At 73.4% G+C, this 16,607-nt stretch overlaps 1 protein-coding gene across 4 annotated transcripts in view; it reads right to left on the reverse strand.

Annotated features, from left to right (window-relative positions):
• Dok7 (docking protein 7) overlaps nt 1-15,356 on the reverse strand; it is a 20,623-nt gene extending 5,267 nt beyond the window's left edge. For 2 of the 4 annotated variants that reach the window (XM_048364423.1, XM_048364422.1), the window contains exons 1-6: nt 15,250-15,356; nt 15,135-15,180; nt 10,302-10,532; nt 8,804-9,004; nt 1,683-1,802; nt 14-142 (exon numbers count right to left, since the gene is read on the reverse strand). In XM_048364423.1, the coding sequence (XP_048220380.1) occupies nt 14-142; nt 1,683-1,802; nt 8,804-9,004; nt 10,302-10,532; nt 15,135-15,180; nt 15,250-15,303 (781 nt within the window). In that variant the 5' untranslated portion in view covers nt 15,304-15,356. The remainder of the gene's footprint in view (nt 1-13; nt 143-1,682; nt 1,803-8,803; nt 9,005-10,301; nt 10,533-15,134; nt 15,181-15,249) is intronic. The other 2 variants (XM_048364424.1, XM_048364425.1) reach the window with 2 other exon arrangements.
• Between the last annotated feature and the right edge of the window lie 1,251 nt (nt 15,357-16,607).

The raw sequence follows: 16,607 nt of genomic DNA on the forward strand, positions 1-16,607 counted from the left end.
GCGGCTGCCGTACCTCCGCTGCCCGGCCGGCCCGGGGGGGACAGGAGGCTGAGCCGCTTCTCCAGCTTCAGCGCCTCCAGGGCCTCCTGCGCCTCCTGGGCCCCGCGCTCCTCCGACGCCGACGGCCCCCCGGGGCCGGGGTCTGCGGCAGAGAGGAGGGTCAGGGAGGGGGCCCCCCCAGCCCAGCCCCGCGCCGCACGCACCCCGGTACCCGCCGGGGGCCCCGCTGGCCGAGAAGGCAGCGGTCAGGGCAAGACGGGCCCCGAGCTCTGAGGCCCGCCTCAGTACCCCTCACCCGGCAATGCTCTGCCTAGTGCTGGACTCAGTGCTCCTCAGCCTGGGGGCAGCCGTCAGGGCCCAGGGAGCCGTCCCCGGCTGGTGCCTGTGCCCTGAGGTGCAGGGGGGCCGGGGGCTCCGCGGGCGGGGCGCTGGCCGACACACACGAGGGTCAGGGTCTGCCCCGACTCCGCGGGTCGCCAGCACACGGGCAGCCAAGGCAGGGCGGCCAGCAGGGGGCGCTGCGGGGCCGCCCGCAGAGTGGGGCGGGCCTCCCTGGCCACGGACACCCCGGTGGCCGCCACGGTCCCACCGTGGGACCGGCTCCCCGCTCTGCCCTCCGGGGCACGTGGGCTGGGGCGCCCCGAGGAGCTCGGGCCACGTGGGGGGAGGGGGCTGCCCCTGACCACAGGACCAGCACTGTCCCCACCCCATGGGGACCTTCGCACCAGACCCAGCCCTGCCGGGCCCTGCGGGGCCCCACCCTGCCTGGTGCCTCCCACTGCCCTGAAGCAAGGGGCCCTGGCCGGGGGAGAAGGGGGGGGCAGGAGGCCCTGGAGGGCAGGAGGCCCTGGGGGGCAGGAGGCTCAGTGGAGAGACAGGAGGCTAGGAAGGGGGACAGGAGGCTCAGTGGGGGGGCAGGAAGCCCATTGGGAGGGCAGGAAGCCCGGGGGGGGGACAGGAAGCCCAGTGGGGGGCAGAAAGCCCATTTGGGGGAACAGGAAGCCCAGTGGGGGGGCAGGAAGCCCGTTTGGGGGGGCAGGAAGCCCAGTGGGGGGGGACAGGAAGCCCAGTGGGGGGGCAGGAAGCCCAGTGGGGGGGGACAGGAAGCCCAGTGGGGGGGCAGGAAGCCCGTTTGGGGGGGCAGGAAGCCCAGTGGGGGGGGACAGGAAGCCCAGTGGGGGGGCAGGAAGCCCAGTGGGGGGGGACAGGAAGCCCAGTGGGGGGGGCAGGAAGCCCGTTTGGGGGGGCAGGAAGCCCGTTTGGGGGGACAGGAAGCCCAGTGGGGGGACAGGAAGCCCAGTGGGGTCCTGGGAGCCTCCAGGTGAGCCTCACACACCAAAGCCAGCTTTGAGCCCAGACCTCTGGCCCCAAGCGAGTGCCACTGTCACGGCCGGGCGAGCCAGGCCTGTCCCGGCCATCGGGGTCGGGGGACTTCTGCCCAGCCAAGGCAGCGGTGGCCTCCCGGCCCCACCCTGGGGGCGTCGGTGTCCCCACGCTCAGACCCCCCGAGGACGCCACGGGCTCCGACATCCCCATGGGCCGCACGAGGCCTGGCCCAGGCTGCGCCCGGAGCTCTGGGACGCGGGGGGGGGGGGGGGGGGGGGAGCCCGCCTCGGGCCCAGGGCCTACAGCGGAGTCGCCGCGCGCCCAGCGGACCCCTCCCGGCCACGCGCGCCCCGGACCTGGGAGAACTGGCCGCAGCCCGAAGGGGCCCTTGGTCGGGGAGATGCCGCGGACGATGCAGTCAAACAGGAAGCTGATCTGCTCCCCCTCCGTGGAGGACAGGAAGAAGACGCCGGCCCCTGCGGAGAGAGGAGCGGCCGAGGTCAGCCCGGTCCCCACAGGGCCCCCCCCCACACCAGGCCACAGTCCCCTCCCCCGCACCAGGCCACGGTCCCCCCCCGCACCAGGCCACGGTCCCCTCCCCTGCACCAGGCCCATGGTCCCCCCCTGCACCAGGCCACGGTCCCCCCCCCCGCACCAGGCCACGGTCCCCTCCCCTGCACCAGGCCCACGGTCCCCCCCTGCACCAGGCCACAGTCCCCTCCCCCGCACCGGGCCCACGGTCCCCCCCGCACCAGGCCACAGTCCCCTCCCCCGCACCAGGCCACGGTCCCCCCCTGCACCAGGCCACGGTCCCCTCCCCTGCACCAGGCCCATGGTCCCCCCTCGCACCAGGCCCACGGTCTCCCCCGCAGCAGGCCATGGTCCCCCCCTGCACCAGGCCCACGGTCCCCCCCCCGCACCAGGCCCACGGTCCCCCCCCCCCCGCACCAGGCCCACGGTCCCCCCTGCACCAGGCCATCCCAGGAGGGGGGCTGGGTGCCGCCCCTCAGTGACCCCGCGCCGGCCACTCTGCAGGGCCAGGCCAGAGGGCGTCCCGTCCCCACGGCCCCGTCCCCAGCGCCTCTCTTCCCCGGTGGCCAGGGCGCCGTGGACTCGGCCGTCACGCGGCTGCGTGGCAGCTCCTGGCCCGCACTCCGGGACGGCTCTGAGGACGAGCCCCGGCCCAGTCCCCGGCCCCCCCAGCTCCACCGCCAGCCGCCCCCGCCCCCCATCACGATGGGTGGCCCCGCCCCAGGGAAGGCTCGAGAGCGGCCTTCGTCCGGAGCGCCTGAGCTCGCGGGGCCTCTCGACGCCGCTGCACCGCCCCGCCTCACGGGGGGGGGGGACCCCGTGCCGCCCGGGCCGAGGGGGGCGGGCGCTCAGGGCCTCCAGGGAGACGCCCGGGGCCGTGAGTCAGCAGGCCGGCCCGGCCCCGTGCCACCGGCCCTCCCGCTGGGCCCGGCCCCAGCCGAGGGTGAATGAATCCCGGCTGGCGGAGTGAATGGAGAGGCCGGGCGGGCGCTGCCCACCTGCTGCGCCGCGCCTCTGGGGACAGCCGCCGGGCACGGGATCCCGAGGCGGGGCGCGCGGGGGCCCTGGGGACAGCGAGGATCAGGACACCCCAAGGCAGGGCGGGCGGGGGGCCCTGGAGACAGCAAGGATCAGGACACCCCAGGCAGGGCGTGGGGGACCCCTGGGGCAGCAAGGATCAGGACACCCCAAGGCAGGGCGGGTGGGGGCCCTGGGGACAGCGAGGATCAGGACACCCCAGGCAGGGCGCGGGGGACCCCTGGGGACAGCGAGGATCAGGACACCCCAGGCAGGGCGTGGGGGACCCCTGGGGCAGCAAGGATCAGGACACCCCAAGGCAGGGCGGGTGGGGGCCCTGGGGACAGCGAGGATCAGGACACCCCAGGCAGGGCGCGGGGGACCCCTGGGGACAGCGAGGATCAGGACACCCCAGGCAGGGCGCGGGGGACCCCTGGGGTAGCAAGGATCAGGACACCCCAAGGCAGGGCGGGCGGGGGCCCTGGGGACAGCAAGGATCAGGACACCCCAAGGCAGGGCGCGGGGGACCCCTGGGGCAGCAAGGATCAGGACACCCCAAGGCAGGGCACGCGGGGGGCCCTGGAGACAGCGAGGATCAGGACACCCCAGGCAGGGCATGGGGGACCCCTGGGGCAGCAAGGATCAGGACACCCCAAGGCAGGGCGGGTGGGGGCCCTGGGGACAGCGAGGATCAGGACACCCCAAGGCAGGGCGGGGGGACCCCTGGGGCAGCAAGGATCAGGACACCCCAAGGCAGGGCGGGCGGGGGCGTGCGGGGGACCCCTGGGGACAGCGAGGATCAGGACACCCCAAGGCAGGGCGGGTGGGGGCCCTGGGGACAGCAAGGATCAGAACACCCCAAGGCAGGGCGGGCGGGGGCGTGCGGGGGACCCCTGGGGACAGCGAGGATCAGGACACCCCAAGGCAGGGCGCGGGGGACCCCTGGGGACAGCAAGGATCAGGACACCCCAAGGCAGGGCGGGGGGGACCCCTGGGGACAGCGAGGATCAGGACACCCCAGGCAGGGCGCGGGGGACCCCTGGGGACAGCAAGGATCAGGACACCCCAAGGCAGGGCGGGCGGGGGCCCAGGGGACAGCAAGAATCAGGACACCCCAAGGCAGGGCGGGCGGGGGCCCAGGGGACAGCAAGGATCAGGACACCCCAAGGCAGGGCGGGCGGGGGCGTGCGGGGGACCCCTGAGGACAGCAAGGATCAGGACACCCCAGGGCAGGGCGGGGGGGACCCCTGGGGACAGCAAGGATCAGGACACCCCAAGGCAGGGTGGGCGGGGGCGTGCGGGGGACCCCTGGGGACAGCAAGGATCAGGACACCCCAGGGCAGGGCGGGGGGGCACCCCTGGGGACAGCAAGGATCAGGACACCCCAAGGCAGAGCGGGCAGGGGTGTGCGGGGGGCCCTGGGGACAGCAAGGATCAGGACACCCCAGGCAGGGCGTGGGGGACCCCTGGGGACAGCAAGGATCAAGCACACAGCACTGCCGTCCCCGGGCGGGGGCCGGGGCTCGGCCGTCCCCACACAGCTGCACCGCCCAGGCGGCCCCCCCAGCCCCGACGAGGCCGGCGGGGGGGACGGAGCCCCGGGCCGGCGGGGCGTCCTCCGTGGAACGCCCCCAGCCACGCGCCACAGCCGCGGCACACAGCCTTAGAGGGGAGAAGCCGAGAGCCGGCGGGGCCACGGCCACGGAGTCCACGCGGAGGGAGACCCACGCCCGGCCCGTGGGCCCGGAGGGCCCCGTCCCCCTGCCGGCTCGCGGGGCGCCCCCCGGCCGCGCCCGCCTCCGCGCCGCCTGCCCAGGGCTCCGCCGGCCTGGCCCCAGCTCGCTCCCACGCGGCCAGGCCTCTAATCCCGAGCTTACCGACAGCTGGCAGAGGCCGGGGACAATCAGTCCCCCGACTATAAAAAACCACATTACCGAAGGGCGCGCGGCCTGCATTCCACCGGCGCGTCTGGGGCGCGTCACGCTCCCCGAAAGATGCGCTCCGCCCGGCCCGGGCGCCTCCTCGGTGGCCCGGCCCTCCACGCCCCTCTCCTCCCAGCCTGGCAGACCCTCGCCTCCCCGCCACCTCCCTGGCCGCCAGCCCAGTCGCCGCACTTCCTCCCCCGTCCCGAGAGGCCGGGTCCTCCCCTCCCGGGAGCCGGGGCGGCCCGCGGCGCTCTCTGAACCTCTTCCAGGTCAGCCACCATGCAAAACGACGAGCAGTCCGGGCCACCCTGCGGGACAGGAAGGCCTCTCCCCCCCCCCCGTGCCCCGTTCTCCCCAATGCCACCGCCCAGAGGCCCGGCAGGCACCCGGGAGGGCAGAGCCTGGGTCCCCAGAACCACACACGGCAGAGCTCCGTGTGGGGGTGTTAGTTTAAGCAGCGGTGAAGAACACGGGGAGAGGAAGACGAGGAGCCAGAAAGGCTGCCAGGACGCCGAGTGGGGGGCCCCCTGGGGAGGGGCCGCCCCGTCAATCGCGGGGGACAAGGACCCCTTCGCGCACGCGCACGCGTGCAGGTTCCCGAGGCCGCGGAGGACCCCAGCGCCGCCCCACGCGGAGCCCATCGCGGCGCCCAGCTCACCCCGCAGCGCCCCGGCGTGCCCGCGGGGCCCCTCCCGCCCCGAGGCCGGCAGCGGGGCTCACGGCCGACGTTCCGGAGGCTGCAAGGCTGGGAAGAGGAACCGCTGGGGGGGCCTGGGCGGGGGGACTCGGGGAGGCGGGCGGAGGCCGGGACCCAGCCCAGGGCCCAAGCAACACTCAGAAGTGGAAATCAACGCGCGCCCTCTAACAGGTCCCCAGCCCAGGGAGCTCGCCACGGGCCGCTCCACAGAGGCCTCCCTGAGGGTGTGGGGGGGGTGACCGCTGAGGAGCTCTCGCCATGAGACCCTCTGCCCCCAGCCCACTGGGCCCCCAGCGCCCGGGGGACCCTCTGCGGCTAGGACTGGGCGTGGTCCTCCCACGGGCAGGAGGCACTGTGGCTCCTTCGTGCCCAGGTCTTCCAGGCCCGGGGGACACCCCAGCTCTGAGCCCCTGCCCCTGCGTGCGGCCATTGGCTGAGGCAGCTCGGGACAGGAAGACCCAGGCAGGCCCCCCTCCGCCCACTCCACAGACCGCCCTAGACTGCAGGGGCCTCCTTCAGGGGGCGTGGTCCGCTCGCTCATGCACGCCCGCCGCCACCCACCCTCACAGGGCACTGGTGGCCCCGGCCTTTCTAGAACCACCCAGGAGCCAGTTTTCACCAGCCAGAGGACTGGCCAAGCTTGTCTGGATGGAAGAGGGAGCCCAGTGTGAGCTGCTGGGGACACCGGGACAGGACAGACCCCCCGACCCAGGAACACAGGGGCGGGACAGGTCCCCCAACCCAGGAACACAGGGGCGGGACAGGTCCCCCAACCCAGGAACGCAGGGGCGGGACAGAACTCCCAACCCAGGAACACAGGGACGGGACAGGCCCCCCAACGCAGAAACACAGGGGCGGGACAGCCCCCCAACCCAGGAACGCAGGGGCGGGACAGAACCCCCAACCCAGGAACGCAGGGGCGGGACAGCCCCCCAACCCAGGAACGCAGGGCGGGACAGCCCCCCCAACCCAGGAACGCAGGGACGGGACAGACACCCCAACCCAGGAACGCAGGGAGGGGACACAGGCCCCCCAAACCAGGAACACAGGGAGGGGACACAGGCCCCCCAACCCAGGAACACAGGGAGGGGACAGACCCCCAACCCAGGAACACAGGGACGGGACAGACCCCCAATCCAGGAACGCAGGGGCAGGACAAGCCCCCCAACCCAGGAACGCAGGGGCAGGACAGACACCCCAACCCAGGAACACAGGGGCGGGACAGGCCCCGCAGCCCAGGAACACAGGGGCGGGACAGGCCCCCAACCCAGGAACGCAGGGACGGGACAGACCCCCAACCCAGGAACACAGGGGCAGGACAAGCCCCCCAACCCAGGAACGCAGGGGCAGGACAGACCCCAACACAGGAACACAGGGGCGGGACAGCCCCCAACCCAGGAACGCAGGGGCGGGACAGCCCCCCAACCCAGGAACGCAGGGGCAGGACAGACACCCTAACCCAGGAACACAGGGGCAGGACAGACACCCCAACCCAGGAACGCAGGGGCAGGACAAGCCCCCCAACCCAGGAACGCAGGGGCGGGACAGACACCCCAACCCAGGAACACAGGGGCAGGACAGACACCCCAACCCAGGAACACAGGGGCGGGACAGGCCCCGCAGCCCAGGAACACAGGGGCGGGACAGGCCCCCAACCCAGGAACGCAGGGACGGGACAGCCCCCCAACCCAGGAACACAGGGGCAGGACAAGCCCCCCAACCCAGGAACGCAGGGGCAGGACAGACCCCCAACACAGGAACACAGGGGCGGGACAGCCCCCCAACCCAGGAACGCAGGGGCGGGACAGCCCCCCAACCCAGGAACGCAGGGGCAGGACAGACACCCCAACCCAGGAACGCAGGGGCGGGACAGACACCCCAACCCAGGAACACAGGGGCAGGACAGACACCCCAACCCAGGAACGCAGGGACGGGACAGCCCTCCCCCCAGCCCAGGAACGCAGGGGCAGGACAGGCCCCGCAGCCAGGCCACACTGGGGACACCGGGACAGGACAACCCCCCCCCCGGCCGGTCCCTCCATCCAGGCCACACTGGGGACACGGGGACGGGACAGCTCCCCCCCAGCCCTGTTCCCCGGCACAGTTCTGATGACAGTGGTCTGAGGGGTGCTGAGCACAGGGAATGAGGCCCGAGGGCCCCCGTGCCGAGGCCCCAGGAGGACGCAGACTCCCCGGCTCCGCGGGCAGCGACGGCAGGACGGCAGGACGGCAGGACTGCAGCACGGGGCTCACTGGGGCCTTGCCGGGGAGCCCCGGCCCAGGCTGGCGCTGGGCGGCTCATCCTGGTTTTCCTTCAGCCCGGACACGGCCGGCGCCAGGCTCCGTCCTCTCGGCCCTCGCCACTTGTCACTGGGGACTGCTGACGAGCAGACCGGGGCCCACCCACCCCACCCACCCCACCCACCCCACGGGACGATCGCAAGCTCAGAGGCCCGGGAAGCCAGGCACCGGGAAACGGCCCTCCTGTCTGTGGTCTGCAGAGCAGCGGAACAACCGGCCACCTCGCCCTCCCCCACGCCCGTCTTGCCCGAAAGCCACCAGGACAGGACAGAGGCTGAGCACAGGGCCACCGGGCACCCAGGTTCACAGGCCGTCCCGCCACAGGGCCGCCCCTCGCCCGCCTGCCCCGTCTATCCGCCCAACACCTTCGGAGGCCTCGGCAGGACGGGCGACCGCCCAGGCGCCCAGACCGGCCCCCCGGGACGCAGCGCGCACGGCGGGGGGCCCGGCCCCTCCCCCCAGCCCTCCGGGGCCCTCGGGGGTGCCAGCGGCCAGCGCGACCCGTGTCTGCGCCTGCGCGCGCTCCCTGGAGACGGAGCCAGTCCACAGCCGAGCCGGGGGCCCCATCCCAGCCGGCGACACCGCGCCCCGGTGCCAGGCGAGGGCTCAGCCTGCCGCGGGCCCCGCGCCCGGGGTCGGCCACACTCCCGACGACCGGCACCCCCCGCCACGCCTCCACGCAGGGCCCGGGACCCCCCACGGCCCGTCCAGGAGCCAGGCGTGCACAAGGACACCCCTGGCCCTGCACGCCGAACACGACGAGACCGTGGGCCCTGAGCGGGCGGCCCGGAGACCCCTGCACATGGGGGAGGGGCCGCGCCCTCCCCCCCTCCATAGCCCGGGCCCCAGGTCCCGGCCCCTCCCTCCCCAGCGGCCCCGCCTGCTCCTGAGGTCGCAGGACCCCCTCCCCCCTCCAGACACCCGCCAGGGTGGGGTGCCGGGGGCCCCCGGGTCGGCCGCCCCGCGCCCCGGGGCTCGCCGGCTCGGGCTGCACGCGTGTACTTACAGTACCCACACCTGGTCCCTCCCTCGAAGATGAACCCGTGCGGCACGGCCCCGTAGCGCCGCAGGTCCGCCAGCCTCCACTGCCCCGCCACGGCCGGCGGGACGTCCCTGGCCAGCACCAGGAGGCCGTTGCAGAGGTGCAGCGTGGCCGGGCCGCTCTCCAGCTTCGTGCCGGGGGCCACCGTCACGTGGAACCGGTGCACTGCGGGCCAGACGGGGAGAGAGGCCGTCACCGGGGGAGGGCGGGCGGGGGCACCCCACCCTCACGGCGGAGCGCGGGGAGAGGGAACGCGGCCGGTCCCTGCATGCCAGCTAAAAAAAGGGGCGAGCACGGAGCCATACTAGAGCTCCTCTAGAACTTTCCAGAAAGGCGGTTTCTCCCCCCTAGTCTCACCAAGTGTTCGCCGTGCCCCACACTAAGCCGGGGGGGGGGGGTGGACAGAGACTCGGCAATGGAAGGCAACCCCGCCCTACCCCGCTCACTAGTGTCTGAACTCAGGACCTTGCGGTACCCCCGGGCAGGACTCGACCACTGCGCCAGCAACGCAGCCGTGCGTTCACGGAGCGTCTTTAGACCCACAGTGCCTGCGTGTCACACCCAGGATGAGCAAACGCAGTCTTCGAGGACAGGGGTGCCAGGTTGTTGTGTTCCGGGCACGTGACCGTCCGGGGCCAGGGCCCGGCTTCCGAGCAGTCTTGATGTTCTGCTACTCTGGGTTGGATACGTTGGTTTTGAAGGTATAGTAAACGTTACTGAACTACGGTCATCTTGCCCATTCAGATAGTGTGTGTGTGTGCACCTGTGTGTGCGTGCACGCGTGTGTGCACTTGGAGCTTTAACTCAGGGCCTGGGTACTGTCCCTCAGCTACTTTGCTAAAGGCTAGCGCTTCGCCATTTGCGGCACAGAGCCACCTCCAGCGTTTTAGTGGCTAGCGGGGGAGGAGACGCATGTGCGCTTCCCCGTGGGAGCCGGCTCTGAACTCTGGTCCTCCCATCTCCGCCTCCCGAGTAGCTGGGCTGACAGGCGTAAGCCTCCAGCGCCCAGTGCCCCCTCGCGATCTAACATCTAAGGTCCGTGTCACATTGAGCCCTGGTCCCGGCCCTCCACCCCCCCCCCCCATCCTCAAGGAAGCCGGGCCCAGTGCCCCCCTCCTGCCTCCCGGGGGGCCGTACAGAGTCCCCGTCCTCCCCCCCGCGGCCTGGCCAATGCCCTGCCCGCCGCCCAGCTGGTCCTCGGCCCCCGAGGGCGGCTCCCTTAGAAGACCGGGTGCTGGTGCGGGCTGAGGGCTGGCTTTTACTAACAGGAACAGTTTGGGGAGCTCAAAAGCACCCGGTCCCTACGGGTGCCCCCCCCACCTCCCCACCCAGAGCACAGAGCGCAGGCCGAAGCGCGCGGTCGCCGGCGTGTCCGCGCGTGTCCCCCGGTCTGCGAGGGTCCCCCGGGTCCCGCCGGCCCCGGACACGCGAGGAGCCCCCCCCCCCGCGGCCCACCACTCACCCTCGCCCAGCGCGTAGCGGATGCGGGCGTCCCAGGCCCACAGGGCCTCGCGGCTGTCGAAGCCCAGCATGACGGCCTGGGACAGGCAGATGATGGCCAGCGTGTGGGCCAGGCCCTCGTAGGGCAGGCCGGGCTCCAGGCCGCAGATGTCCTCCAGGGCCAGGCTGCTCCGCTCGCGGACGCCCTTGGCTCGGTCCGACTTGTCCTTGTAGGCCAGCATCAGCAGGCAGTCTGCGCGGACGGGCGGAAGAGGAGCCGTGAGTGGGGCGCCCGCCTTGCCGGGGCCCCACGGGAGCGGCAGGAGCTGTGGCCCATGGCTCCGGAGGGTGGGGACAGCCGAAGGGGCGGCCCGGCCCCCGCCTGCCCCGTGTGGGCAGCATGAACAGAGGGGCTCTGCTGAGAATGTTCCCCAAACACGCCACCGAGGACGGGATGGAGGTGGAGGCTGTGGTCGGAGCTCCCCCCCCCCCCAGCACACGGCTTCCAGTAGCCTGTGCACGAGAGTCCCTCCTGGGGCCCTGCAGTGCCCGCTCCAGTGCCTCCTCACTGCAGTGCTGGGTGGACGGACCAGGTCAGGGGGGGGGGGACCAGGTGGGGGGGCGGGGACCAGGTGGGGGGGGCGGGGACCAGGTCTGGGGTGGGCGGGGGGGGTGGGGGGCGGGAACCAGGTCGGGGGGGCGGGGACCAGGTCCGGGGTGGGCGGGGACCAGGTCCGGGGGGGCGGGGACCAGGTCCGGGGGGGGGCGGGGGACCAGGTCTGGGGTGGGCGGGGGACCAGGTCTGGGGTGGGCGGGGACCAGGTCCGGGGGGGCGGGGACCAGGTGGGGGGCGAGGAACAGGTCGGGGGTGGGCGGGGACAGGTCTGGGGGGCGGGGACCAGGTCAGGGGGCGGGGACCAGGTCTGGGGTGGGCGGGGACCAGGTCGGGGGGGCGGGGACCAGGTCTGGGGTGGGCGGGGACCAGGTCCAGGGGGCGGGGACCAGGTCGGGGGGTGGGCGGGGACCAGGTCAGGGGGCGGGGACCAGGTCGGGGATGGGCGGGGACCAGGTTGGGGGGGGTGGGGGCGGGACCCAGCTCGTGTGAGGCGCTGCCGCCATGCCAGGCCCACGGCAGCCCCCCCCCTATCATGACACGCTCAGAAGGAGGCAGCGGGGGGGGGGGGGGGCGGTGGGCAAATCGCCCGGTGCCGGGGCCTCCGAGCCCGGCGGGAGAGTTGACCGCCTGCGCATCAATGGGGCGCAGAGCAAAGTCCGGGGCCCTGCGCCCCTCACCCCGGTCCTCAACTGAGCCCCCGGGCCTGCCGGTCACCCCCACCAGCCGCCCTCCCACCGCGGCGCCGGCTTTCCCGCCCTGCTCCCCGCCTAGCCCCCCCCCCCCGCCCACACTCCAGCAGCCGAGGCGCGCAGGGGGTCCTGGGTGAGGCTTCCTAGGTGCGGGGGGCGCGGTGAGGGTTTGGGGGTTCAGGCGGGGAGCAGGCGTCTTCCACGGATGGGGAGGCTGAGAACCCATCCACACGGAGCGGGTGCGGGCGGGCATGGGGCAGGCGCCACGAGCTCCCGACGCCCCTGCAGCCCGGGGGGGGGGCTGCCTTCCAGGCCGAGGGAGACGCACGGGGGCGGGGGCGTGGAGGAAGAGCGGGAGGCGGAGGCCCTGAGCGAGGGCAGGGAGGACCGAGGACGGGAGTCCACACCACCCACCCGGCCCTGATCGCCGCCACCTTGGGGCAGGGCCCTCCCTCTGCAGAGCCGCACACCAGAGTCCAGGGGGCTCCTGTCGGGCTGAACGAGGAGGCGGGACAGCGGCAGAGGCCCTGGCCAGAGAGAGGCCCTCCTCCCCCCCACCCCCCCCACCGACGGCCCTGCCCTCCTCCCCACCCACCCCCACCGACGGCCCTGCCCTCCTCCCCCCCCACCGACGGCCCCTGCCCTCCTCCCCCCCCCACCCCCCCACCGACGGCCCTGCCCTCCCCCTCCTCCCCCCCACCCCCCCACCGATGGCCCTGCCCTCCTCCCTCCCCACCCCCCCACCGACGGCCCTGCCCTCCTCCCTCCCCACCCCCCCACCGACGGCCCTGCCCTCCTCCCCACCCACCCCCCCACCGACGGCCCTGCCCTCCTCCCCACCCACCCCCCCACCGACGGCCCTGCCCTCCTCCCCACCCACCCCCCCACCGACGGCCCTGCCCTCCTCCCCACCCACCCCCCCACCGACGGCCCTGCCCTCCTCCCCACCCACCCACCCAAGGACAGAGATGCCCAAGGAGGCCGGGGCTCCCCGTCACAGGGTCAGAGCCGAGCCCCCTCTGAACCCTGCTCCCCAAGTCCCTGTCCCAAAATGGGGGCAGCAAGCACCTCGATGGCCCTGTCCCGGTGCCACTGTGGACTAGACTGGCGGGGGCCCACCCCATCCTTGGCCAGGGCTGGCTCCCGGCCCCCACCCAGGAGGCAGCGCTGCCCAAGTCGGGGGCCTGCTGCCTCTCAGCCCCCGACCTCCTGGAATGGGGCTCCTGGGACTGAGCTCTGCGGTTCCCTGCTCCCAACTGGCCTTGGCCATTGTCATGACGATGCCCTCCCACGGGCAGGGCCCAGGGCATCCGTCGGGGGGACTGCCAGGCTGCCTGAGTGAGGGGCCAAGTTGGGAATTCCTGCCCCCCAAGATTGGAGAGCAGGGGCCCAGGGAGGGACTGAGCAGAAACTAGTGAGCCCGAGAGCCTGAGGTGAGGATACCTGAACGCTGACACTCGGGCCAGCTGTGGGGAGGGACCTGCACCCCCCCCCCGCCCCGCCACGCCCACCCACCGCCCGCACTGTTAGCCCTCACCCATGGCGCCTCTGGACCTCAGCCTCCAGGTCTACACCGGACCCAAAGGCGCTGCCAACGCCATGGCTGGGGTCTTCCTGGTGACTTTCCCAGGCCAGAGGAAGCCCCCGGTGGCCGCCACACCAAGCAGAGCACTGGGAAGCAGAGCACCCGGCCCGAGCACCACCCCCACCGGGTGCCAGACCCCCCTCCCGAGCCTCCCAGCAGCGAGGACAAAGGGGGGTGCTCAGACCAGGAGTCTGGGTCTCAGTGAGCCCCCCTAACCGGGACAGAGCCTGACCTATCCCTGCTAGGGACCCCAACACAGCGGGGGCCCAGATTTGAGCCTCCAGCCAATACAGGCTGAGATGCAAGAGGCCCGGTCCCACTCCCGAGCACCCTAAAGTCCCCGGCCAGGCAGGGCGAGGACCCACGCACCCACAGGCCAGGGTGGGGCTGCAGCCCCAGGGAGGAGGGGCTCCCTGCCTTCCCGCCGGGGACTGCGGAGTCCCGGCCCCCGCCTTTGATTTTTTTAAAAAGTCCTTCTGCGGGCTAAGCCCCTGACAAGAAGCTAGGTATGTACGTTCACATAAGTCTACTGTCGACATATTGTCTAATATCGACGTTACATCTAAAGCCCTAGGTGAATTTTCTTGGGCGTGGCCACGTGGCTACTGTCTATGTTCTTGATACATTGTATATTGTATATATGTCTACCTGACCTAGAGAAGAGACAGAAAAACAGGGCGTAAGATATCACAAGAAATGTACACACTGCCCTACTATGTAACTGTACCCTTTTTGCACAACATCTTGTCAAAAAAAATTGTGTTCAGTTAATAAATAAACTCAATTTAAAAAAAAGAATAAATGGGGCTGCAGTCTTGAGTGACAGTCTAGAGCTGCAGACCTCCCAAACCCCCCCCCCCCAAAAAAAAAGAAGACAGCGCAGGAGAGGGCGGGGCGGGGCCCTCGCTTCCCGCCGGCCCCCACTCCCTTACTCTGAACCCCACAGGAAGCACCCCGATCTAGAGCCCATACCCCAGGGGCCGTGTTCAGGCAGCGCCTGGCCCGGGCCGTCCTGGGCCCCCTGGCCTCTCTCCCGGAGCCCCCTCGGCCCTGTGGCTGGCCACAGCAGAGGACCTGACCGCCCCGCGGCCTTGCCCGCACCTCTCCCCCCCCACCTGCCCGCCGGGAGCCCCCCCCCCACCTTCCAGCAACAAGGCCCCGGGCTGGGGGGCAGCCCAGCTCTCAGCACTGAAGACGAGGTGGCCCAGGGGCACCTTGGAAAGGAGGCTGCGGCCCGGCGGGAAGTGCCCAGCCCCGCACGCTGCCCACACCCTCCCCGGAGGTCCCGGAAGCCGCCCTGGCTCCGCACGTGCGCGGCTCCCGCGCGGCCCTCCGCCCGCGGACCCCCGTGCCGGGGCGGGCTCCAGGGCACCTGTCCCCCAGGCAGCTGCGGCCTCGGCCCTGCGGCAACTGCGCCCGGCCCAGCTGGAGCTGCCAAAGTGCCTGGCTCCGCCGCTGGCCTTCTCCACGCTGGGGCCGCTGGCTGGGGGGGCGGGGGGGCTGGAGGACTGGGGGGGCCTTCTCTCTCCCCAGAGGCTTGCCTCCCCCAACAAGGTGGCTGTCCACACCTCGTGCGCGCAAGCGCACACATGCGCACACAGCGCTCTGCCCACCCGGGAGCCGGGCCCAGGCCGAGCCCCGCCGGCACCGGGCTTGGGGGTCCCGCGCCCTGGGTGCCGAGGGTGCCCGGGACGCCCGCTCCCGCCGCCCCGCCGCTCCCCGGAGGGGGGCCGGCCGCGCCTGTCGCCGGGGGCCCCCGCCTGCCCCAGAGGGTCCGGGGTCCCCGGCTCCCAGCGCCCAGCGCCGGCGGCCGCCGCGGCTCTCCGGTTACCTCCGGGGCCGGGTTTCAGCGGCCGGGCCGCGCCGGCTATTTCGGGCGGCGCTGACTCCGCTCCGGGCCGCCCGCGGGGTCGGCCGCCCCCGCGCCCCGCGCCCCGCGCCCCGCGCCCGTCCGCGGCCGCTCACCTGCCACCGGCGACGGCTTGCGCAGCACCAGCCACCTACTCTTCCACTGCGGGGACAAGGAGAGCGTGAGCGGCCGCCCCGCGCGCCCCCGCCCCCGCCCGCGCCGCGCCCCGACCTTCTTGCCGTCCCGCAGCTTGACCTGGCCCTCCACCAGCGCCGCCTCCGTCATCTTCTGTCATGGTTCCGCCCGCCGCTCCCGCGCCCGCCGCCGCCGCGGCCCGCCCAGCCCAGGGTCACTTTCAAAAGAGCTGGGCCGGCCGTGCCCGTGCGTGCCGGCGGGCGGGCGGGAGGCGGGCCGTGCGGAGGGCGGGGCGCCCCGCACCACACCCGCGCCCGCGCGCGGGGCTCCCCAGCCCGGGGCTCGCCTTGCCTGGTTGATGTCCCCTGGCCGGAGCCCAAGTGTGTCTTTAGCCCGCGCGCGCCCCCGCCCTCCCGCACCGATGGCGGCGGCCCCCAGGGCCCGGGCTGCGGGGGGGGGGGGGGGCGGCGCGGGTCCCGCCCCTGCGGAGAGCTGGCCCAGGTGGGCGCCGGGGCGCGGCGGCCCCCGGCAGGGCGGCCCCTGTTCTGCTGCTCTGGAGGAGCAGCCAGGCCGAGCCCCGCACCCTGCCAGCTCCAAGGCCGGCCCCGCCCCCCCCGACAGGGAGCAAGGACTCGCGGGGAGCCCACCCTGGCGGCGAAGGCCCGCCCAGGCCCCCCACCCCCCCGGCTCCACCGCGGAGCCCCGACGGGTGAGCGAGGAGGCGAGGGTCAGGGTGCTGCCGAAGGACCGCCGGCCTTTGCTGCCCCAGCCCCCACCCCGCCGCTGGGCTCTGTCCTCACACCCACGGGAAACCGAGGCTCCACGCTGTGTGGGGGCTCGGGACGGGTCGCCGATCCCCGGTCCCGGAGCGGGCTCGGCCCTGTGCCCCCCCCCCCGCCCCCGGTCCGCACCACAGAGCAGCTGCCAGCCACAGAGCCCCATTCACGCTCCCGGGCCGCCAGCAGAGCGCGCGTGCCCTTGGCCGGGGGTTGTAGTCGCAGGCCACATCCGCTGCCCCGGGCGCCTGGCACCCGCGCGGCCCGGGGCGGGGCGGCGTCCGGCCGCATTCCCCAGCGCTGGCCCCGGCCCAGGCGCCAGCCGCGCCCGGCACTTGCACCTGCTCCCGCACCGGCCCCGGAAATGCGCGCGCCGTGGGGACAGACAGCTCCCCGCCCCCCCCCCCATGTCCCCCGAGGACAGCACTGGCCGGAGAGCCGGCTGAGTCTGGCCAAGAACTCTGATCCTGCCCTGCCTCCTGCTCGCCGTGCCTCAGTTTCCCCGGGTGCCACAGCAGGGGTCCCATGGTGCTGAGTAAGGAGTGAGCTGACGGAGAGGCCGGCAGCAGCCTGGGGCATCACTTGGGGAGGGGCGCCGGCAGAAGGCACCGGCACCGTGGGGCAGGAGGGCAGCCGGGTCCCGCTGAGCGCATGCTGGACACCGCGCGGGGCCTCCTG

The sequence above is a fragment of the Perognathus longimembris genome, chromosome 16, assembly GCF_023159225.1.
Source record: "Perognathus longimembris pacificus isolate PPM17 chromosome 16, ASM2315922v1, whole genome shotgun sequence".
NCBI lineage: Eukaryota > Metazoa > Chordata > Mammalia > Rodentia > Heteromyidae > Perognathus > Perognathus longimembris.